General features: G+C 40.8%; 1 protein-coding gene across 4 annotated transcripts in view; it reads right to left on the bottom strand.

Annotated features, from left to right (window-relative positions):
• Window positions 1-25,218, bottom strand: part of SH3YL1 (SH3 and SYLF domain containing 1) — a 94,760-nt gene extending 69,542 nt beyond the window's left edge. For all 4 annotated transcript variants that reach the window (XM_067544890.1, XM_067544891.1, XM_067544892.1 and 1 more), the window contains exon 1: window positions 25,101-25,218. In XM_067544890.1, the coding sequence (XP_067400991.1) occupies window position 25,101 (1 nt within the window). In that variant the 5' untranslated portion in view covers window positions 25,102-25,218. The remainder of the gene's footprint in view (window positions 1-25,100) is intronic.
• Between the last annotated feature and the right edge of the window lie 117 nt (window positions 25,219-25,335).

The raw sequence follows: 25,335 nt of genomic DNA, 5'->3' as shown, positions 1-25,335 counted from the left end.
TCTTAGGCTCCAATCTTATAAATGTATACTTACATGAATATCTTTACACATGCAAGTAGTACCATTGTGTCCTCACATGTGAAAGAGGGCCAGCACTCTTTCCGTGCAGCAGATAATAGAGTTAAAGCCAGTATTGCTTCTCAAAAATATTTAAGGGAGCAGGAATATTATGCTACTTTTTCCATTAAAAAATATTTCTGCCTCTCACTATTTCAGGTTTTACTGTCAAAAAATGACCTTAGAACAGGTAATACTTTTGGGCATTAAACACAGAAAAAGTTTTAAACAAAAAGAAAAGAACTTTCACATTTGCAGGACAGTGGTTAAGTTAAAAGTTATCCACTTCAATTAGAGTTTCCAAAACTTTCTTTCACTCCTTTGCTCTAGGTAATTTTTTAACCCACAGCCATAGGGGTACAAGTCAAGCCTTCAGCCAACAAAGATGACACATCAATGACTTGAGTAGCATTTCTAAATTGGCCGAACAGTACCAGAAGTGTCCCATTAACACTAAGCCACAAACCTAAGAACGAGACATTAGGCTGCTTCTGAAAAAAAAATTTCTTTAAGTGCTGATTTTACATGCATTTTGATTTTCAATTAAACACAAGATGTTTCTACATCAAAACTTACTTCTTATGTAACAAAACTTGTCATTATCTGGTTAGATATCTATATGTAAGCATCTGATTTTGAAAGGTCACCATTCTTCCTCATGAATATGCTCAACAGTGTGAAAGTATTTCTACTGTTGTATGATACTTCATGTAGAATCATGTTTATCTCCCATCATTGGATGTGGAGAATACCTACATTTTGTATTAAGATAATACCAAAGCCTAAATTCTGAGGTACTTCAGAAAAGTCCAGATAAACCTTTGGCTATTGAGTCAGTTTAAGCTTCATGACAAACAAGCCTGCCATAAAAACTGCTAAAAATATATTTGGTCTATATTTTAACCTCCTTCTATAGGAGGCATACACTATGGATTTGAAACATACATTTAACTGCAGATAAATTAGTCAGGAAAGGGTATGTGTTCTTAATTGTGGTTTTTTAATACCATTTTCCTAGAAGCAACCAATTACTAAAGCACCGGTGATCTGCAGGGGGAGGGTTGGTTGGTTGGTTGAAGTTTCTATGGCAAGTTCTATGAAGGTGGAGTCAAACCATGATTCCTTGATTGGCAGGTCTGGTCTTATTTCTACAACTTAGTGGCTGGAAAACCTTACTGAGAAGAGAGGAAGGAAACTAAGGAATATGATCTATTTCCTACAAAATGTCTGTCTCAAGGTTTTTCAATGCATACTTTTTCAGTATAAACTGCCTTGCATACACAAGCGACCTTTTTTTTTTTTTTTTTTAAATTCTGCTTTATCTTGCATTTTATCCCAATGTAACTGCTTTGGAAGAGAGATACCTATTTTGGAATGAGTTATACCACTGTAAGGCTTGCACACTAATTTCAAGTTAACTATGTTACTTCAGGTAGAATAAAAGCTGGAAACATACCACCATCTATGTTCATAGTAATTTTGGGAGCAAGAGTTGCAATTTTTGATTGCATATAAGTGGGGTGTGTTGCTGAAGTTCTTGGTACCACAGGCCTCTCTGACCACCTTCACATTAATTTAGTGAACTTGCCATGGTGACGAAGCAAGCCTTGCATGACCATGAAGAAATACTCTTTTTTATGCTGATGAACTCCAAAGCCTGTTTGGAAGTGTATAGGAGGGGAGCAAGGGGACAGATAAATAATAGACATGTGGGTCCCATCAGTCGCCCCTATACAATTTGGCAACCCCAAGCATTCACAGAAGATTACTGATACAATTGCATTGTCAATTGCCAGGGCAGCAGCACACCTGTGACAACAACCCCAACAGTTGATTTTAAAACACCAAATGAATTAACTACCGACTGGTAGCAGACAAGGGAGGCAAGCTTCTGTAGTGTGATGACCACATGTTTCTCTGCTTTGATGGGGACTCAGACATTGGTGCTCTGTCATTGTAGCACCATGGCGAGCTCTGCACAAATGTTGAGGAAAGTGGTCTTCCATGTTCTAAAGTTCTGCGGACACTTTTGGTCATCCCATTGCCAACACATCAGGAACACCCTGTCCATATAAACAATGGTCATGCTGGTGGTGCTCAGAAGTGCTTTCTCCATGTTGCTTGACAGCTTGAAAATTCGTTCAATTATGAAAGTTTCTACTACTACTGAGAGAGAAGGAAACGGATGGAGTGAGCACAGGGGAGTATGGACTGAGTGGGAGTTAGGCACTATGGGGAATCATGCCCTGAATTCAACTATTAACAAATAGCCTGGTAGACTAACAAATTAAACCTTTAAAGAAATGAAATCCTACTCCTGAAATAACAATAGTCCATAAAAAAAGGGAACCAGGAAGACAAGGAGGAAACAATTATGGCTAAATTTCAAGATTTGAGACCCTATCTGAGTCAAAACAGAAATCCTTCAAGATTTATGACCCTAGTGAAACCAATAAACAGCCTAAATTATAGCTCGCATTAAACAAGACAAACGTTAAAGGGCCAAAATGGAATTCAAAGAGCAAATAGTTAAAGGTATGTGATGACTATGTATATTTTGCTTTCCTACTTCCTGCTCCCTGTTCTTGTTTTGTTTTCTGATTCAGGCTGTGTGTGTGTATGAATGGCATATGGGGCATTCAGCTATTCTCAGCCCACTGCTACATATCTGCTGTTCGGACTATTATGTTTTGTTTAGACCTGGTCTACACTGACAATGTAGGTCAATGGCGTAGAGCTGAAATCGAATTGTATGGGTCAAAAGACCATCAGTGTAGGCAGAGCGCAACATAAATAGACATCATTGACCTCTGGGAGGTATCCCATAATGCTCCGTTGTGACCGCTCTGGATGTTCGCACTCTGTTGCACTGCGGCCACATGGACAGGAAACAACTCCTCCCCTGAAGCCCCAGGAAAGTTTAAATTCCCATTTCCTGTTTGGTCAGTGTGTAGAGAGCTTTGTAGCTGAATTGCTCATGGCAACTGCACGCCCCAAACACGCTCCAGCCTGGAGTCAACCTGAGGTCTTGGATCTCATCAGCTTGTGAGGTGAAGAGTCTGTTCTGGCTCAGCTCTGAGCCAGCAAAAGAAATGTGGATATCTACAAAAAGATATTGCGTAGTATGGTGGAGAAGGACCACAACAGGGACGCGCAGCAGTGCCATGTTAAAATCAAAGAGCCAAAGCAGGCATATCAGAAAACTAGGGAGGCGAACAGTGTGTTCTGGCTCGTCACCAAAGACATGCTGCTTTTATGAGGAGCTGCATGCGATTCTCAACGGTGACCCCACCACTGTACCACCATGCAGCATAGATACCTCCGTAGAATCCCAGTCCAGGATGAATGAGGAAGACTCTGTGGACAAGGACGAGGAGGATGAGAACAGGGGGCAGGCGAGCGCGGTATCCATCTCCCTGAGAGTCAAGATCTGTTTGTTACCTCAGAGCAGCCCAGGACAGCGTGACTGATGCTGGAGAAGGCATATCTGGTGAGTGTGTATAACAAATCACATTTCTGTGGTTATAGCCCCAGTCCACTTTCTTATTTCTTGGAAAAAAGGAGTTTGTGTTTTTGTGGGGATAGGCTTCCTGGATGTTGGTCCACTTAAGCAGAGGGTTACCCCCGGAACAGACTATTTATGTGCACAGGGATTCTCCAAGAATCCTTCATGGATATCTCCAAGAAACTTTCATGTAGGTACTCTGCAATCCTTTGCAGAAGGTTTCTGGGGAGGGCAGCCTTATTTCTTCCACCACGGTAGGACACTTGTTCCTGCCACTCTGCTATTAAATGAGCAGGCATCATTGCAGAACACAGCACAGCAGCATAAGGGTCAGGCCTGTACCCAGATGCTCACAGCAAATCTTCCCTTTCTGCCTGTGTTACCCTTAGGAGACTGATATATCGTCACCCTAGGGAAGATGGCACAAGTTTATAGTACTCAAATAATATAGTAAGTGTGTGTGTTATTTCCCTGCCATGGACAATGTCCTGGGCCCCAACACAGACAATTCCTAGCTATGACATTGTTGGCATGGGTGTTAGGCATCCAGGAACGAGTGCCTCTATTTTTTCCTCAGGCAATACTTCACCCACACCCTCCTCCAATCCCTTTGGACCACCTCCTCCCAAATCGGTCTTTGGGATGATAAAGGGGAGCCCAATGATCCTGCTCTTTGGTTAAGTGCGGATTGGGGAGCTTAGTGCCCTATAATGGATGCAAGAGCCCCTTACTTACCATGGCTGGATTTGAGTGACAAGCCTTTTGCACAGCCAGTACGTTATGCACCTCCTGCACAAGATCCAAGCACAAATACCAAATGCAAAATATAATGGTATTATTCAGGAGGTGGAAGTACCTACGGATCAGAGCTCATTTATTGTTTAACCACTTGATTCGCTACTTTTGGCCTTCCAGATAGATTTGTTTCAGATAATAGGCCACCTTTTGTATCAAGAGAGTTTGAAGGGTGATGAGTATTGGTACACTACTTAACAATCTGCTGTGTACCATGCCAAAGAAAATGGGATAGTGGAGAGACTGCATGGGACTCTAAGTATGTAACTGGAGGAACATCAAGGTATACCCTTCTTTATTTCATTAAGTCATGCTTTATACAATATTAGGACACTGCTCATGAAAATATTGGAGAAAACCCATTTCATCAGCTCTTCAGCCAGCCTATGAAGACCAAGGTGTCTATGCTGATGGAAAAAGGTTCACCCCACCTCTTCACAATCCTGGAAGCCAACTGAGGTGACTAGAAAATATGCAAGTTTCAACAAGTTTATTCATGCAACTCTATCTTCAACAAATAGTGTATGTTAGGCAAGGATCTGGAACCGTTTTCGATACTCATGGCATGATCTTGCAGGCTGCATGGTCTGGAGTATGAGTGCATTTAATGAACAAAACATGCAGCCTTCTGAAAGGGGAACAGATAGGGAAGATGTTCTTTCCTGCATATGATTATGTCATGTGACCAATTGGGAAGTTGAACCCTAGCAACAGCATTCCCCCCACCCCCCCTTGAGCTGAATTTGAGGTGTAATTTATAGCCCCAGGATTACCTGGTGCCTCTGGCTAGCTACTGCTGAACTTTTTGGAGAAGGAAAGGAAATTGTAATAACTGGTATGTGTGTTGTCTTCATGCTTTCTGTTCCTGCTCCCTGTGCTCCTGTTCAAAGTTGTGTGCATACATAGCATTGGGTGCATGTAGCTACTCAGGGCCTGCTGCTATGTATCTGCTGTTCACTTATATTTTGTTCAGACTATTGCTGACCTCCCTGATCAAGGTTATTACATGTTTTGACTGACAACCCACCTGTGTGTCTTGCTTCTTTTTTGGATTACTATTCTGGTATGCATCAAAGAGTAACCAGGTGTAAAATCAAACAAGAGAGATTATTTAAATATACCAGAAGCAGGGGGCCTGCAAAAGAATCAGTAAGTCCACTCTCACCTGAGGTAAAAGGGAACATTTAAGGAAGAAAGGGATAAGGCAATGGTTTCTTTGCATCAGTGTTCACCACTGAGAATATCAAGACAATACCTACTCCAGACCCGCTGTCTTCTCGTACTAAGGATGAGGTACTCAGACACTGAGGCATCAGAAGTACTAGTGCTGGGACAAACTGATAATTTAAAAAGCAGTAAGTCACCTGACCCAGATAGTATAGTCAAGAGTTTGAAGGAGCTTAAACATGAAGCATCGAGTTGCTAACAAAAATATGCACTCTCTCATTAAAAACAGCCACTGTTCCAGAGGATTGGAGGATGACAAATGTCATACTCATCAGTGGGATTCTGCCTGTCCCTAGAGGAGGACAACAAAGGCGTGACAAGATTATGATCAAGATGGCTCAGGCAGTGGTGCTATAAGGAGGGCTTTGGGATGTATGGCCACTGGGAGGCATTCATGGACAGAAGACTGTTCCCTTGGGATGGACTTCATCTGAAGAGAGAGTGAAAAAGACTCTAGGATGGAGGTTGGCACAACTGATTGAGAGCTTTAAACTAGGAACTTGGGGGAGAGGGTTGGGAGATGCCCGGGTGAGCTCCACACCTGATTTTAACATTGAGAGGGAAGAAAATGGAATAGGAAAGGCTATAGCAGTGGGTAGGAGAATGGACATGAAAAGGAATGGTGGTGTAGATACCAGATTAATAGGTAATACTGGCAGTAGAATGACTGTGGTGAATCGTGTAAGGAATGTGAGAAGCCAAACAGCAAAAATTAAGATGTTTGCACATCAATGCGAGGAGCCTGGGTAACAAAATGGAGGAATTACAGCTACTGGTGCAGGAAGTGAAACCAGATATTATAGGGATAACAAAAACATGGTGGAATAGTAGTCATGACTAGAGTATGGGTATTGATGGGTATGTGCTGTTTAGAAAAGACAGAAATAAAGGCAAAGACGATGGAGTAGCATTGTATATCAATGATGAAGTAGACTGTAAAGAAATTAGAAGTGATGCAATGGATAAGACAGTCTGTCCGGACAAAAATCACATTGGGGAAGGAAACTGCTAGAGCTTCCCCTGGGATAGTGCTTGGGGTGTGTTACAGACCGCCGGAATCTGATTTGGATATGGATAGAGATCTCCTTAATATTTTTAATGAAGTAAATACTACTGGGAAGTGTGTGATTATGGGAGATTTTAATTTCCTGGATATAGACTGGAAGATTAGTGCTAGTAATGATAACAGGACTCAGACTTTCCTGGTTGTGATAACTGACAGATTCCTTAATCAAACAGTTGCTGAATGAACAAGAGGGGATGCCATTTTAGATTTGGTATTGGTGAGTAGTGAGGATCTTGTAGAAGAATTGGTTGCAGGGGACAATCTTGGTTTAAGCAACCATGAGTTAATTCAGTTCATACTAAATGAAAGGACAAACAAAAATAGATCTGTGACTAGGGTCTGATTTCAAAAGGGCGAACTTTAAAAAATTAAGGGAATTAGTTAGGGAAGTGGACTGGACTGAAGAACTCATGCATCTAAAGGTGAAGAAGGCTTGGAATTACTTCACATCAAAGTTGCAGGAACTCTCTCAAGCCTGCATCCCAAGGAAGGGGAAAAAATTCATAGGCAAGGGTTGTAGACCAAGTTGGATGAGCAAGCATCTCAGACAGGTTATTAAGAGAAAGTAGAAAGCCTACAAGGAGTGGAAGATGGGAAGAATCAGCAAGGAAAGAGATCTCTTGGAGGTCATGTAGAGACAAAGTGAGAAATGCCAAAAGCCAAGTAGAGTTGGACCTTGCAAAGGGAATTAAAACCAATAGTAAAAGGTTCTATAGCCATATAAACAGGAAGAAAACAAAGAAGAATGGGACTGCTAAGCACTGAGGATGGGGTGAAGGTTAAAGGCATGGCCCATAGCTAAACAAATACTTTGCCTCAGTTTTTAAATGAGGCTAAGGAAGAGATTAGGGATAGTGGCAGGGGGGGATAATGGGTTTGAGGATATGGAGGTAGAAATTACCACATCTGAGGTAAAAGCCAAACTCGAACATCAGAGGGATAAATACCAGGGAGGGCGAGGAGTTATTTAAGTTCAGCACCAATCTGGACACAAGGACAAATGGATATAAACTGGCCAATAGGAAGCTTAAACTTGAAATTAGATGCAGGTTTCTAACCATCAGGGAAGTGAAGTTCTGGAACAGCCTTCCAAGGGGCACAATGAGGGCAAGAAACCTAGCTGGATTCAAGACTGAGCTTGATAAGTTTTTGGAGGGGATGGTATGATGGGCCAGTTTAATTTGGCAATTGACTAATCTTAGATTACTAGAGGTAAATATGCCCAATGGTCTGTGAAGGGATATTAGATGAGGTGGGTTCTGAATTACTACAGAGAATTCTTTCTAGGTGTCTGGCTGGTGAGTCTTGCCCACATTCTTAGTGTTTAACTGATCACCATATTTGGGGTCAGGAAGGAATTTTCTCCCAGGGAAGATTAGCATAGGCCCTGGGGGGGTGGGGGGGTTGCCTCTTTCTGAAGCATGGGGCTTGGGTCACTTGCTGGTGGATTCGCTGTACCTTGAAGTCTTTAAATCATTATTTGAGGACTTCAATAACTCAGTCTTAGGTTAGGGGTCTATTACAGGAGAGGGTGAGTTAATTTCTGTAGCCTGCGTTGTGCAGAAGGTCAGATTAGATGTTCATAATGGTCCCTTCTGACCTTATAGTTTAGGAGTCTATATTTAAAAAAGGCTGTAGAGATGATCTGGGGAATTATACCCTTTTAAATTTTACATCTGTAGTGGCAAATTGGTTACATCAATAATTAAAAATAGAACACCAATACATTGGGAGCATCATGATGTAATAGAATCTTGTCAACACAGACTCTGCAAAGAAAAATCATTTTTACTAATCTCTTAGAATTATTTGAACTTCTCAATACAATGGTGGACAAAGGAGAAAGAGTTGACAATTTATTTAGTCTTCCCAATGGCCTTTGACAACATCTCATACAAGAGTTTACTGAAGAAGCTAAGTAGTCACAATTGAGAGGCAAAGTATTGCCATTAGCAAAAACTGGCTAGAAGTCAGAAAACAAAGAGTAGGATTGAGTAGTTTATTTTCAACATGGCAAAAGGTTAACTGCAGTTCTGAACTAGGTTGTTTAATACACCTGGAAGCGAGGGAGTAGTGACAAATGTAGATGTAGCAAAATTTGCAGATGACACAAAGTTACTTAGGTTAGTCAGGATTGGAAAGGACAGTGAGGAACTTCAGAGACACCAAAACAAAACTAGGCAATATAACTATTAAATTTAATTTGCTAACAAATTCAGAATAATGCACACAAAGGAGTAAGAATAGTATAGACTCTTCCCTCCAAGCTTCTAAATCAACTGTATCAACCCAAGAAAGGAACCCGAGTGTCATTATAAATAACTCAATTGAAACCTCTGCTGAATGCTCAGCTGTGGTAAAAAATGCTAACAAAAATGTTCATATGCATAAAGAATGAGATAGATAATACCAAAGATACATAAACCAATCGTGCAGCCCCACCTTGAATATGGTATATAGTACTGATCACCCATCTTAAAAAAATATTGCAGAACTAGGGAGGGTTCAGAGTTTTGAGTGACAAAAACGATCAGCAAAGTCTCTCAGATGAAGAGAGGTTGAAAGATTAAGATTGTTTCTCTTACAAAGGAGAAAAATAAGAAGGGGCATGATAAGCACATAAAATAAGGAATGGTATATAGAAGGTAGTTCAGAAGCTTCTGTTCTCCCTTTTTCAGAACACAGTAAAAGGGGACCTGTGACCTTAACAGAATCCGAGTGTAAGAGGCTCACTGGTATTTGGTAGTGAATTTCAGCTGACCTAACCAGTTCAGCATATTCCAACTAACTAATGTCATAACCTGTATCTAAAAAGTGTCACATAAGATTTCAAAAGAAAGCTAACAACATACTGATCATTAATATTATTATGTTATGTATGTACAGAGAACAAATTCAAAATTACAGATTTTAAAATGCATCTGATAGTGCCAGGAAGGGCCAAAGTTACCTCATCCTAGACAAAGGAATGTGGTTCTGCAACCTTGAAGTTACTTTCAAGGTACAATAAGAGACACTGGTAATGGATTTACATAGGGTGACTGGATAACAAGTGTGAAAAATTGGGATGGGGGAAAATGGGGTAATAGGCACCTATATAAGAAAAAGCTCTATCCCTATAAATAATAGGGATATTAGGGATAAATAATAAAAGCTTTATCCCTATAAAATCAGGACATCTGGTCACCCTACATTTACATAAGAGGTAAACAGGACCATCAAGTTAAAAACCACTCCACATCACAGAAGGCAGAACAGATTGCAGGAAACAGATCGATTTGAAAATACCAGTAGGGGAAGAAATCAGCCTGAAATTTCCTTCACCAGGAGACTCCATTCTACCTCTCTCACAGTTTGAATGAGCTTTACTTTGAGGGGGTAACCTTCAGAAGAATCCATTTCAAAGGCTCACTGGGCTATATAAGAGGGGCAAACAAACTCAAGTGATATTTCACCTAAGGTGACAAAAGAACTGAGCATTTTGGACTTTGTGGGAGATCCTGACCAGAAGGATGGTCAGCTATTTTACTGTAAGGTTGTATGATAAGAATCTTACCTTGAACCAAGACTGCAGTTTTGTTAAGTCTTAGCCTCTAGGAATCTTTCCACTTTTATCTGCTCGTAACTATTTTTAACTCTATCCTTCATACTTGAATGGACTTAAAATCCTATCTCCTTTTGTTAATAAACTTGTTTGACTTTTAATCAGTATTGTGCTTGAATTGAAGTGATAGTTAACTCTAGTAGAAGTGAAAAGCTGTACAGTTTGTGTCTTTATAGGAGCAAACAAACCTCTGAATGGTCTGAAACCTCTGAAGGAGAGGGGTGGACTTTACAGAGCACATGGTTTGGGGTAAATTCGGGACTGGGAGCAGTTGTTGGGATAATCTTGCCAAGTGTAACCAAGGCTGGTGGAGGCCACAATGTGGCTGTGGTGTAACAAGCAGGCTACTAGAGTTAGAGCTACTGGTCTAGAGTTGTTGGTCACACAGGCTCCCAGTGTATGTTTGTTTGTTGGCTGGGAACATCCACACAAGGGAGCAACAGCAGCAGAGCATTTTAAGGCACCCAGGGTTACAGGGCAGGTGATGACAACCCTTCACTGGTCTGAACTGTACCCCAGAACATGACAGGGACATTAAATTAAAAGGTGGGAAATTCAGAATCAAAAGAAAATGCTTTCGCACACAACTCAGTGCAACTCATTGACATGGGAACTGGAGCCAAGATTCAAAAAGGGAATGGATATTTATATAGGTATTAAGCGTATCCAGAGTTGTCATAATTAATGACAAACATTTTGGAAGGGATATTAAACTTAGTACTTCAGGCTTAAGCCAATCTCTGAATATTAGAAACCAGGATGAGACCAAGAGGCCAGGGCAGATTATTCCACTGATGCCCACTCCAAGGTTCTTATACCATCCTCTAAAAAAAACATTTGGCCACTGTCCAGAGACTGGACTACTGATCTGACCAAGTATAGCAATTCCTGTCTTCCTGTGCTACTAAAGGAAGGCAACACTATCAATAGTTTCAAACAAGGAAAGTACACTGAGTGCCTTTGCAATCAAAATAAAGTATTAAGTCTCTTAAAACAGTTTTGGTTTCTGTTTGAATTCCATAACACAAGTTTGGCTCACATTTGATAACATTAAGGTGTGCCCTAGGAGAATTCTGAAAGAGCAAAGAATCCCCTGATGGTATCTTGTTGTTCAGGAGAGCACAGCATATTTTCATAATAGAAAAGCTCACAGACAATCTGAGATGAGACAGTGGAAGTAATTCTTACAGATCTGACTACCCTTGTACAATATGAAAGGTAGACATATTGGAAAAAAAACCCCAGGAAATATAGAAATTTGCTCATCCTATAAAAAATGTGTTTGTCCAAGAAATATATAGGAATAATAGAACTGATTGAGGGGTATATTGAAGCTCTTTGAGACAAAAAATGTTTTTCTACCCATTTATACAGTGCCTACCAACTGATGGATATAGAATGCCGTGATCAGTGAATGCCTAGTGGGACCAAGTTTCATTTACACAGTCACTTGTTGTTGAAGGAATATATATTGAGCATATATATGAGTCAACGGCATATACTGCAAAGGAGAATATCACAAGAAAATTGATTAACTACTTAATTTGCAGGTTTATAAAGCAAGTGCATCAGTCTCTCATTTACATTCTAGCAGTAACATATTGTGTTGACTGAATATTTGAATAAAGAGCAGAAAATGTTTTGCCTAATTGAGTGAGCAAGGTGTAGTATGTACAAAAGTTATTACATTCTTTAAAATTTAATTCTGATCTCACCCCAATTTTATGAATCTATGAACTAATAGGAACTAATATGTAAACAAATATGGTGCAATTCTCAAAACTTGACTGTCAAATTGTCAATAGAGATAGGTACAATTTATGCAGAAGATGAGAGGTTAGAAAAGGTGCATATAAGGTCTTGTCTGACAATCCTGTATGCACATTAAGTCAACTTTGAAGAGTTTAGTTGGAAAAGTCTCTGGGTTTGGATTCAAGACAAGAGAAAAAAGAAATGACAGTGAGTATCAGCTATCAACAAGCAAGAATTATTTAAATTTCATTAAGAACCTAGAAAACAAGTTAACAGTTTAACGGAATGAGTAGTTGATATTAATTCAACAAATACCTGAGAGTACAGCAAGAATTAGAAACATGAGCAGAAAACAATGCAATATGATAGCATCAGTTTGTCCAAAAGTTAATACAGCCATGGAAAAATTACTCAAGTCACAGGTATTTAATGTGAAGGAGAAACTTGAAAAGCAAGACAGAGTAATGGTGGGTAGAAAACTGAACATGTTACAGTTCAATTCAGCAATAAAAATGGCCCATGAAATTTTGGTTTCACAAACATATGCAATACCCCAGATCAAGACATAAAGGTCCATCTTATACAGATCTACTTTGATTACATCCAGTGCAGGAAATGATTTATGAGGACAAATTAAAAGAATGTAGTTTTGTAAACTTGGACTATGGAGGGAAACAGAAGAAGAATCTACAAATAAATATTTGAAAGGCATATACACTGAAGAGGAAACTTACTGCATTATATTTAAGCTTTCTATTTTATTATACACAGCAAAGACAACTAAAAATTGAGAAGCACTCATATTTATACAGAGATCAGCCATTTTAAAAGAAAACGGAAGCTGTTAGAGGCACTGACAAGGGGGAAAAGTGGCAATAGGCTGGTTTCCTCCTCTCCTCTTTCCTTTATCAGCTCACTTTCACTTTAGTGAACCTGGCCTTCTCTTACATGTCACCTTGCTTCACATAAACTTCACTTCTCTTTATTGTCTTAGGGTTTTGTACTGGCTCCTGACACTAAGCACATCTGTATTTACACCCTACACACTATTGTAATGATCTTTGTACAAAATATGCCCTGTGAGGTTTGAAAATTCATAACTCTCTGATCAATATTCTTGCATGATATATGTGTAATTGTACCGCTACAGCAGGGCTAATACCCGCCCCTCTATCCCTTGTATCCTGGGTTTTCAGGATGGGGGAATGCACATGCGGCAGTCTCTGGGGGCGGAACCAGCGCTGCACGCAGAGGCTGCTGGGAGCTGAAATTGGAGCAGCTGCAGTGGATGTTGACACTGACCCACAGGCTGTGGCCCACTGAAGTGAGTCGGGGTGGAAGGAGTGCTCCTTCCCCATCCCCCATGGGGGCTGGCCCAAGCTCCTAGTACCTAGTGTGACCATTCGCACCCTCCATCCCGAATGTTCCTCCATGCCCCCTAGTGGGATGCACCACACAGTTTTAAAACCTCTGGTCTAATCACACAGGCACTCAGGGTGTGACCTGCGTGCTTGTAGACCAGTCGTGAGTGGCCCAGGCTGAGAGCTCCAGCAGCAAAGCACTGTGAGACACCCAGGATTACAAGGCAAATGGAGACAACTCTTCACTGGTCTACACTGCACCCCAGGACCATCACAGTTCCCATCACTGACAATTTGTTGTTCTCCATTTTCTCCTCAATGGAGGCCTGGGGATGTCACAAATGTACACACAATATAGCAAGCACCTTTTTTTGTTTTGGTAGTGGATGTAACTACAGGAGGTAATTCTCTCATCTAAAAAAGAAGTGTAACCAATAACCTACAACACTAGCATCAGACCTGTAAGGTTTTTTTTAATTAATTCTATTTAATAGTAATTTGTTGAATAAATGGCACCAAAGGAAGGCTCACACATAACTTCATAAAGTTGTCTTGATTTGAAAATTAAGACAGTGTGGTTGGTCACAGTTTTTCCAAGTAAATACATCTGATACAGTAGAACTGTGGATCACAACAAACTGTACCAGTTTTGACTGAAGCATTATTGTTAATTGTATTATGGTAGTGCCTGAGGTACCCAGTCATAAACCAGGGACCCACTGTTCTAGGCATTGTTCAAACATAAGGACAATCCCTATTCTGAAGATTTTATAAACTAAGAAAAAAGTGAATGCGACAGACAGAGGGAGGGGCATGAAGAAACAATGAGATGATACCAATTGGCATGATAAACAATGGTCACAGCACACCAGCTACCTAACCTTTGTCAAATTTTTGGAATATGAAATATCCTTAATCTCATGACAAATTCCTAATACAATACTCTTTTTAAAAGTTCATCTTGCTTCAGTTAAGGCTCTCTCAAGACTTCTTTAGTCTTACAGCAGAGCTGGTCAAAGTTTGTAAAATAAAGGTTTTGGTGTCAAAATATGGCCTTTTTCTTTTGTGGAAAACTTTAAAATTTGAATTTATTCTTATTTCGGAAAAAGCAAAATTTCAAAATCCTTTGTGATATGGAATTTCCATCCTCCACACACAGCTCTAGGCCTAGGCGAGCAAAGCAAAACTGAGAAGTTCTGGTGCTCTTACCATGAATCAAACACGCTTCATAGAACCATAGCCAATAGAGCCAGAAAAGGTTACACTGAATGTCTCAAGTTACCATCTACCTTTATCAGGACTACTCCTAATTTCCTTCCCATTAATCCATTTTAAAATATTTATGGTGATTGTACAGTGCCTTCTCCTTGGTAGTTTATTTCATTGCCTATTTGATTATACCAATAAGAACTTTCTATGAAAGGGAAAGGCAGGCCACAGTCTTTGCAAACCCACTTTCTCCCAAGTGTTTACATTTTTCTTTCAGGGTATATTGCTTCTTGAACTTACTAATTTCTGCATCTGTAATTATTCCTTTCTTTTGCACTATTACCTCCTAATTATTTTATAGTTTCTTATCATATCTCTTCCCTCACAAGACTTCTTTTTTCCAGATTACAGTATACAAATTCAGTTTCCTCAGTCTCATAATTTATCTTCCAATTTTACATTGTTTTCTTGACCTCTTTTTTCCCCCCTAGTTTTTCCTCCTATAGCCTTCCTAACTACATAATTCTATAGTTTTTGCCACATTTTTAGAGTTAAATTTTCAGAACACAACCACAATTGAAATCAAGCTTAAAACCCCTCTTTTAAAAAACAAAACCCACCCAAAATATGTACATTTAAATTGGATTTTTATATAAACTAAGGATGTTTAAAAACCTATTTAAAATTAATTTTAAATTTATGACAACCTATATTAAGATCTAAGCTTAGTATAATCTATTGAAATGATATAAATTTAATTAAAAGAAATTCAAAGCCATACATGTTTGTGGCTGAAGTTTATAAGAAAATGTCTACAGTATGGATTCCAAGACCAGAAGGGACTGTTGTGATCATCAAGTCTGACCTTCTGTACAGGCTACAGTATTTCTTCAAAATAATTCCAACATTTTTCCTCTCAGCTCATTTGGCTCATATTTGTTTTCAGCTTTGTGAAATTGGGCCTATTAAAGCACCAAGTACATATATTTCTCATCAGGACCTTATTCTGCTTACACATTATATCAAGTCATGATCACTTGTACCTAAGCTACGATTAATTAGTTCTATGATCAGTTCCTCTTCTGTTAGGACAAGGTCTAATAAAAAATTCCCCCATGATGGCTGCAACACTTTGTGAGTTAGGAAATCATCATCCCTCATTACCAGGGCAGCGTAAAGTTTTTTCATCACTATGGTTGGTGGATTGGGAGCAGAGGTGGAGTCTGCAGCCAGAAGTAACCAGCAGCCTATGTCCTCCCTGTTACAGAGCTGTATCTTCCTTCCCCAGTACTGTGACAGCAATCTTCTCTAGGTGGATAGATTCCTTAGCCTTGGAGGTCTCTATATGAATACTCTTGATCAATTCCTTGTGTGCATGAATGCTTCTTGGCCTAGCCACCTTCCTCTGTAGCTCTCCCACCTGTTTCCTCAGAGATTCCACCAGCAGACACATTTCACACTGAATGGTCTCCCTAGCCTGGCTTTCTATGAAAGACTGGCCTGCCTTTCCCTTTACAAACCCACACCAGGATCTGGGTAAAGGCATCAATGATCAGGTTCTCTGTCTGGATACAGGTATAGATGAAAGAGACAGAAGCAGCATTGGCATTGGCCATGTGGTTTTTCCTAACCATAGCTATTACATTGTCTCCCTCTTACAAACACCCTCTCAAAAGCCCCTTTTTGCTGTCCCTTGTTTGCTGGTTGCCCTTGGTCACTCAGCCTCTGGCTTTTAAGCATCTCTCTCCTAGGTCAGCCCTACGCCCTCTTTAAACACACAGGAGGAGGGTGATCACAAGGTTGATCAAGGCCGATCAAAGATGATCAAGGGAACAAAGGCTCAAACAATCTCCAAACACACTATCCCAATGTATTACACACACTGTAATTTTAAGTCACTTGAAAGAGAAAGAAACAAAACCAAACCACCTCACTCAACCCAAGATTAGTACACGCACCTTGTTCTGTAGGCCCCAGAATTGTGATGTAGGCCTGAACCAGAGCAGGCCTGGACCATGGATACATATTTGAAGCTTAAGGGTTAATCATCACACTGAGAAAGAACAAAACTAGGCATTATAGATAGGGATGTTCCGGACATATTGTTTGTTCATGCCACCCCAGGCTCCACTATGATAATTGACTGCTTGAACATATGAGTAGGAACATCCTGTCTAAACATTTTGTGATTTAACATTTATGACACATTGGGGCCCTATTTATGAACATCTACATATGAATGTTTGGGAACATCCTGAAATCTAATTGTGATCATTTACAAGTGAAGGACAGTGCCCAATGCGTATCAGGAATGTGGTTGATGGATAAATCATGGGGCAATAAGAGGGCAAATAAGATTTCTTTTATTTCCTTTTAGTAAAATTGGTATTAATAGAACTGGTATAGGTATAAGGATTTTATTATGTTAGTAAGTAAGTATAAGATAATGCACCAATGTAATGGGATAAGAATGTAATGATTTTTAGTAAGTATGAATGAGGAGTGAATGCAGTTTGAGTCTGCTGAGATAAGACAGCTAGGAAGTAATTGCTGAGGTAATGGTTCTCAGCTTCCAAGGGCAGGAGGGAGAGAAGGACTTTTACAATCCAGATGGCCGAAGATCAAGATAACTCTGGAAAACAGGGGACTTAACACCCAAGGCAGGAACAAGACAAAGTGTGAAACAGGAATAAAAGAAAAATGGGAAAGCTGTCACACTTGCGATATCAAACGTCATTGACGATTACATCAAACAAGGAGACTGACATCACAAAATCCATAGACCCAAATGGGGATGGATAAGTATAAAATGGGGAGAAGAAACCTGGACTTTGGGCTCATTCTGCAAACTCCAAGGAGCATCGTGTCTCAACCGACAGAGCCTGGCTCCATCCTCGTGTCTGAGTCACCTGGCCAGTGATTCAGCTCGAGCAACACAGTGGCTGGTAATTATATCCCTCCTGCAGAACTGTGTGCATGTGTGTGTGTCTGCGTGTTTTGGACAATTGCTTTTTCAAATATTTTATGTATTCATAATAAATGCGGAAAACTGCCTTGTCCCCTGAATAAGATCCTTCTGTTTATTTCATAAGTGTAACAGTTCAGCAGGGAGATCTTCTCTCCGTCTTAAACTCCTCTGTTTGCTGTCATATGTCATACATTAATTTATAAGGAAGGAACCCTCACGCCCTCTCCCATCCCAGTCTATTATCATCAGCCACCTAGTTTCTTTAGTATGTATATTAATTCAAATTAGCACTATACTAAACAAAAGAGCACCCATTCCAAGATGCACCCAGTGAGTAATTATGGGAAATTGCACCTCCACCATTGGACACCTCCCTTTTGTGGAGTTCTCTGTCTGGTCCTACTCAACATCTACATGCAACCCCTAGGTAAACTGGTGAGACAATATGAACTCAAGTGCCAGCAACGTGCAGATGATACACACGTCTACCTATCCTTCACGATGTATCACCAGATGCCTACCACCAAGATGGCCCAGTGCTTGCTGCAATCAGATTATGGATAAAAAAACCACACGAGAGTCCTGTAGCACTTTAAAGGACTCTCGCTGTTTTTGCTGTATACAGACTAACACGGACTAACTACCCCCTGGAACTTTTCAGATTATGGATGAAGAGCAGCCATCTGATGCTGAACCTGAGCAAGTCAGAGGTGATGCTGGTGGGCAGAGGAAAGGATTTTGAAGAGCTTGCAGCCATGATTCAGTCTCCCTTTGGTAGAAAATACTTTCACAATTGGTCAGTTCAGTCTGTAGTCTAGAAGCACTCCACTCCTGGATTTCTTACTGATGCTAAGCTTTCACATAGCAGCATCCCTGAGTAATCTTTTCTATCATTCTACCGTAAAAGAGGCTCCGTCTGTCCTGGTGGATGATAACCTGGCCTCAGCTATTCACACCATTGTCACTTTCGTGCTGGACAATAGCAATGCAATATACCTAGGAATGAAGCCTCTGCACTTAGAAAACTCCAACTGTTATAGAATGTTGCAGAGCATCTCCTCTGCAACAGAGGCTACTGTGAGCACATCAAACCTAGCCTCTATTCTGTACACTGGCTTCCCGCAGAATTTCTAATCAAGGTCAAAGTCTTGGTCCTTATATTAAACATGCTACATGGCCTAGACCCAAGCTATCTAAAAGACCACCTAGAATTTCAGGATGAGGACCGTGATCGGCAATTATGCTCCTCTGGCACAGTGGAACTCTCTACAAGAATAAAGCTCATCTATTCAGGGAACAGAGGCAGCCTTTCTCCAGAGGCAGTCTGAGACTGTGGAAGGAAGTTCCCCTAGAAACAAGGACCATCACAGACCTCACCATCGTACAAACCAAATACAAAGGGCATTTCTTTGATCTTGTTGTCACTAAGAAATACATAGCAACATCTATATTTTAAAAACCTAAAACAATACCAAAACAAGACGCACCACTGCATGCATAATTCCCCCTGTAGAGAGGATGAGAGAATCCCCAACATGTTACAGACGTGTAGTGCATTCAGCAACATAACTAATGGAAGGTGCTGAGATACCACAAGGATGAGTGCAGTATAAGAACCTACATAGACTTGGGCACCCTTGACAAACTCATAAAAAACACATCATGAGACCTTAAGGGAAAAACTACAGAGAGGTGCTAGCCAGAGAGACCTGCAGGGAGGAACAAAAGCAGAGATTTGTGCATGAGGGGGAAGAGGGTAAAACAGGGTCCACCCAGGACCATCCTTCCTCCAGAATTGTGCAGGGCAGACACCTTTACCCCCATACTCGGGCACAGGACTCCAGCGATGTCTCCCTCACACCACCAGTTGGCCTTGGAGGAAAATTGCAGAGAGCAGCCTGCCAAAGACTCCAGCTGGTAGGAGCAAAAGTAACCAAAGCAGAGACTTTTTTTTTTCACCTTTGGATATTACAATCACACCTGGAGAAAGTTTTCTAACTTCTTCTGCCCTGTCCTGATGGGCTGTTTCCTTCAACCCTTCCTCTCCCTCCACAGCAGCCTCACTCCACACCTGCCCCTCCTCCCCTGCTCTGTTCCCCTCACCTCCTTCCTTTCCTTTTTCTTTCTATTTAGTTCTTCCTAAGTAAACACATCTTAAAAAATTAGGAGACATGACATTTGTCATCATATTGTTCAGTCTGCTTGTGTCTTATACCACTCTCCCCTGTGTCTGTCTTGTCTATTTACATTGTAATCTCTATGGGGCAGAGACTGTCTACTACACTTGTGTTTGTATGGTGCCCAGAACAATGGGCCCCATTCTGCATTGCCCCTTACGCATTACCATAATAAACACGATTAAAAATACTCATAAAATACACAGACTCCAGCCATCACCATCAGGCAACACTATGCTGTCAACAACAAATATAATAAAAATTTAATAAATTGCACCAACAAAAGTACCACTGTTGTTTCACTACATCCACCTTCTGACGTCAATCATCTACTATGCCTATATGTCAGGATCAAAGTTCATAAACTACTGAATTAATTTCTGAAATTAACCACTCTCAAGATACTTCATTAACTAAAAAGAAGAGGAATAAGGAGCATTTTAAACAGAGGACCAGAGTAATCTGAACTGTTTATTCAGACTTTATTAAACTCAAGAACTAAGATTATTGTATCTCCTTTCTCTAATGGATAAACAAAATCCACAATGGATAAACAAAAATGCAAGATAATATGTTTTTACATGAATGAGATTGTTTTTGTAAAAGTAGCTGTAACATACTTGGCTTACCCAATCAAATGCTCCTATCAAATTGTACTCTGTACTGCTTTTTCCCTCCAGTGTAGCCAAGAAGTCATTTGACCAATTCAAATTGGGTATAAAACATTACCATTCTGATCTGGTAGAATTTTACATCCACTTGCCAATAGTATAAACCACTACACAGGATGCAAAACAGAGAGTTTTGCTACAGAGTATTACAGAGGTATGAATTGTATTTTAACTCTTTAGACTTGGATCTGGTCTTTCCCCCCGACCTATCATCAGAGAGAAAAGAACCATATAATAAATGCTTGAAATAATGGTTTCCCTCCACCCATATTCGATGGGTGTCCAATGATACTATTTTGCAAACAACTTTGTCAGAGAGATTCTCACATTTATCTCTCATTTTCCCCACTACCAGGTTCTCAAAGCATTTTATTCTGTGAAGCACCAGGAGAGGCTCCACAGAGCACAGTTTAAAGAAATTTTGCAATTAAGAGCAACTCAGAAGCATTTCACTGAATAAACCAGGGGTTCTCAAGAAACAACAGATAACTGTGCCCCCGTCCGTCCAAGATCTTTTGTGAGAATGCAGCATGCCACAACATAAGGCAGCTCCCGAAGTTGTACTAAAAGTACAAAAGGGTGGAATGTGGAATCACAAAAATTCAGGCAGGATGCCTTAGACTGGAACTATGATAGAAATGCAAAATCGTTGGTCTATGTTGTAAGACGCTAACTACCTTTGTAACCGCACCCAGCTATACCCTGTCAGCGATTCCTGTGATAGATAACCAGTGACTGTATGTGACTCCGGACTTGCTGGAGAGTCCCCGGGGACTTGTTAGCACCAGGAGAATCCCATTGTGTGTTATAAGTACCTAGGTGCGGTGAGTGTCCTGTTAAGTATTGAAATTTCACTATAGGATCTGTATGTGAAAAGTAATCTTAAACAAACCTATATAAGCCATCTGTATTTTGAACCAAGGTGAAGATCCAGAGATCAGCACGGGGACATGCTACCTGGGCTTCCCCCTATAACCATAGCTTTCTGTGTGTTTGTCATGATTAAAGTTCTGCTCGAACTAACCCAAATTGAGTAGCTGTGTGATTTTCCACAACAGCTGGAACCCACTTTGCAAACATTTCAGGCTGTAATGACCCCCCCTCAAAAGTGTTGAGCACCCCCACCCTATGCCATGCCACCTTTATCGGCATGCTTGGGGGCTGACAGCTCATGACCCCTCTGATAATAACCTGGAGACCCTCTGAGGGGTCACGACCCCCAGTTTGAGAACTCCTGGATAAAGAGAGCAGTTTCAAATAGTCATGTCCATTGCACAAACGCAATATAGTTTTTACCACAGGGAAAACACTGATATGCATGCTGTGATGACGGTGTGTGTAAAACTGTGTGTGTTGAAAATAAACTTTCATTCATATTCTTCCCAGTCATTCTCTATTTCATTAAAAAATAGATAGATCATTTGGCAGCAATTACACAGAGGCAGATGAATCGTCCTATAGGTGCCTCAGTGCCCTCTATAGGTACCTAATATTAATCATAACCATTTGACAATTGTGGGATTTTAATAAAAGCTAGATCCTGGAGTTTTTAGGCCTTCATCCCTGAAATTCCACTGCTTAAGTGAAGAACAAGTCTAGCTGTTTCTATTGCAAAGGATTCCAGACACAAACACATACTGGCAAACCTAGAGATGGCAGTATCTAAACCTAGCTAACTTTTGATCTCAACAACACAGATTCAACTGCTAATTAGAGAACATCTGGATTATTCTGGTGAATTAGGAGAATGTGTGCTAAATTCAGGATTAATTTATTTAAATCACTGATTTTAATAATTTAAATCAGCACACAGTAAACCTTCATTTAAATAATCAATTTTAATCTTTTGCATTCATACATTCTATTATTTTTCTAAAGAAAATTGATTCTTGTTATTTGCAAAAAGAAGTACCAAATTAACCTACCAAGGAGGATACACTATAGCTATACACCCTTATTTAAGCAATTATAGATCTTAAAAATTTGTATTATGTTAGAAAACGGTGAACATTTCTTATTTACTTGATGATTTCATTTTTATCCATGATTTGTGTCAAGCTGCATTTGTAATTCAATTAAAAATACACAAAACCAGCATTGTAAAATATTTTTGTTAATTAAGAACTACCTTAAATATGCTAGATAAATAAGGAAAAATCCTATATTTATCAAAACAACTAATTAATTCATTAAACACAAAGTATTATCTGTAATTAATTAATTGAACGAGTTGTTTCTGGTCAGCAAGTACTTCAAGATTTGAGATCTAACAGATCTCATCCTCACACCTCATTTTCATTCATAGATTGGAAGAGGAAAACAAGCTTTTCTTCTTTTCCAACTACCAATCTATTTTTCAACTTCAAATGAATTAATCATTAAAATGAACTATCTGAATAAACTGAAATGAAGAAAATATTCTCTCTGCACCTAGTTCTGTCTAAAGGTGGTATAGCTGTTCACCAAATTCTAGTTCCAGGTGCTTAGCCAGTGATTTTCACCATTCAGTAACCTGACTTTCTTTAAAACTTTAGCTGCAAGCATATGTTTTAAATGTAGTTCAAATGACCTTAACAGATGATAGTAAATTTAGTCCCTAACAGAGGTTGCCATATTTTAAATAGGCTTATTTTAAAAAAGAAAAATGTATTTAAGCCAAAAAAAAAAAAAAAATCAATGTTTCTCCACCATGGCTATATTTAGGCAACAAAACTGGGATGCAATGCAGATCAAAATGATCTAGAATCAGCAGCTGTCAAATTAGAGTTTTTGTGGGTTTCAGGAAGCGTTGAGGTATAGATTATTTTGGTTAAATAGTACAAACAACACTTATTCTTCATTTAATAGTACAGTTATCTAGTTTGTGGCCAAAATCTGGCAGGATCAAAATGTCAGATTAGAGTTTTGGGGCCAGAAGCTTAAGGTGCACTAGTAGTAGCTATGTTCTGCAGTCTAATGAAAACTGAAGACTTGAAAACCAACAGGATTCCCTAGAATCTCAGTACCAGACTGAAGCTTTTGTAGCACTGTTGCACTGAGCTGCAATTGCACCTTTTTTGTTTGTATGTGTTTGTTGAAATACCAGCACATATATTTGTTTTGTATTTAAACTGTGTAATTTGCAAGGTGGGGACCAAAAACTAGCCAGATCCACATTCCAGCAGGTTTCATAGTTGAGTTTTTGTGGCACACTCATGCCAAGACATATTGCAGCCTGCGGGTTATTGGTGTAAGAGGAGGAACTAACTTAGGCCTGTCTACACTACAAAGTTAGGTCACCTTAAGGCAGACTACATCAGCTTAACTCTGTTAGCATCTATACTACAATGTTGCTCCTGCCAGTGTAAGTCGCCCACTACACCAACTTAATAATTCCACCTCAGTGTGAGGTGTAGTGCTCAGGTTGATGTAGTTAGGTCGATGAAGTGTCAGTGTATGTGCTGCTTACATCAGACTGTTGCAGCTGCCAGTGCCGGGGCTCCAGGCTGCCAGTGTCCCACACTGGCAGCTAAATCAGTGGAAGAGCTTCTGGTGAGGACGCGCTGACAGAAGGCGCTAGTGTGGATATGTAAAATGATTTAATTACTGCAGGGGCTGTATGTTGACGTAACTTAAGTTGACTTTTAGGGCTTGTCTACACTACCTTTTGTTGGTATAACTCAATAGTTCCCAACCATTTTGGCTCGAGGGCCATAGATATCAATTTTACAACCCTGAAGGGCCACCAGCCTCCACCAGCAGGCCCCCCTGCAGCCAGACAGAAGGAGTCTCCCTGGCTGCAGTAGGGAAACTGCATGTGTCCTGTAGCCCTGTGCACTCCACCTGCGTCCCTAGACAGTGGCTCCCTTCTGCAGCCAGGGGGACGGGAGATCAGTACTCCCCTCCCTCTGTCTCCAGCAGGGACACCAGCACTTCTGGACCTAGGCACAGTGCTTTGCCGTGCTCCCTGCTATAGCCAGGGGGAGGGGAGCGCTAATCTCCCATCCCCTTGGCTGCAGCAAGGAGACCGCACCAGTCTTTTAGCCCCTGAGAAACACACTCCACCTGGGTCCTTAGGCAGTGGCTCCCTTCTGCAGCCAGCAGGAGGGGAGCCATGGGCCACTTTGAAAGCCCCAGCAGGCCACTTTTTGGAACCACAGGTTGGGAACCACTGGTAAAACTTATATCACTCAGGGGTGTGAGAAAAATGATGCCCCCTCCCCCCAGTGACAAAAGTTACACTGACAGATGCGCCGATGAGGACAGCGCTATAGCACAGTGTTTCTCAATGACCGGTCTGTGGACCAGCGTCAGTCCCTGAGTCCTCCCTGACATAATTTAGGAAGGCTGTAAACTGGAGTAAGCCAGTCCCTGGTATCATAAAGGTTGAGAAACACTGCTACAGCAGAAAGAGAGTTTCTCCTTCCGACATAGCTACTGCCACTCAGGGAGACAGTTTTCTTATGCCAACAGGACATCTGTCTCCCATTGGCACAGCGCACCTACACACGTGATCTTACTGCGCTGCAACTGCATCGGTACAGCTGTGCGGCTGTAAACTCTGGGGTGTAGACGGGGCTAACTTCGGAGTGGAGACTTGCCCTCTTCTCCATCTAACCCCTGGAAGTTGGGAAGGCAGGACCCATGGATCCCAAAGGACCACTGTCTTTTCCCAGAACGGGGCTGCCCCCTTTCTCGGGACTGAGAGCACAGCAGCGTCAATACTCACTTCTCGGAACATCCCCCAAAGCCTCAGTCACTGCAGCTTCCCCGCTCCTGCCACGGCTGTGCAGCACAGGGGAGAGAGGGGACGCGGCTGCTGCGAGGCCCCACAAGCTCTACCTCTCAGAGCAAGCAGGTGAAGAAAGGACCCCTAAGAACTATTCACCTGGGACAGGTGCAGCTGGGAGGAGGAATGGGGTGTCTACTCAGGTGCCTGATTTTTACACGCGCGTCCCACCGCA

The sequence above is a fragment of the Emydura macquarii genome, unplaced genomic scaffold (genome assembly GCF_026122565.2).
Source record: "Emydura macquarii macquarii isolate MOO-44397 ecotype Brisbane River unplaced genomic scaffold, CSIRO-AGI_Emac_v2 contig_1027, whole genome shotgun sequence".
NCBI classification, from domain to species: Eukaryota; Metazoa; Chordata; order Testudines; family Chelidae; genus Emydura; species Emydura macquarii.
The sequence above is the reverse complement of the archived record's forward strand: the minus strand, read 5'-3'. Positions and strand labels throughout refer to the sequence as shown.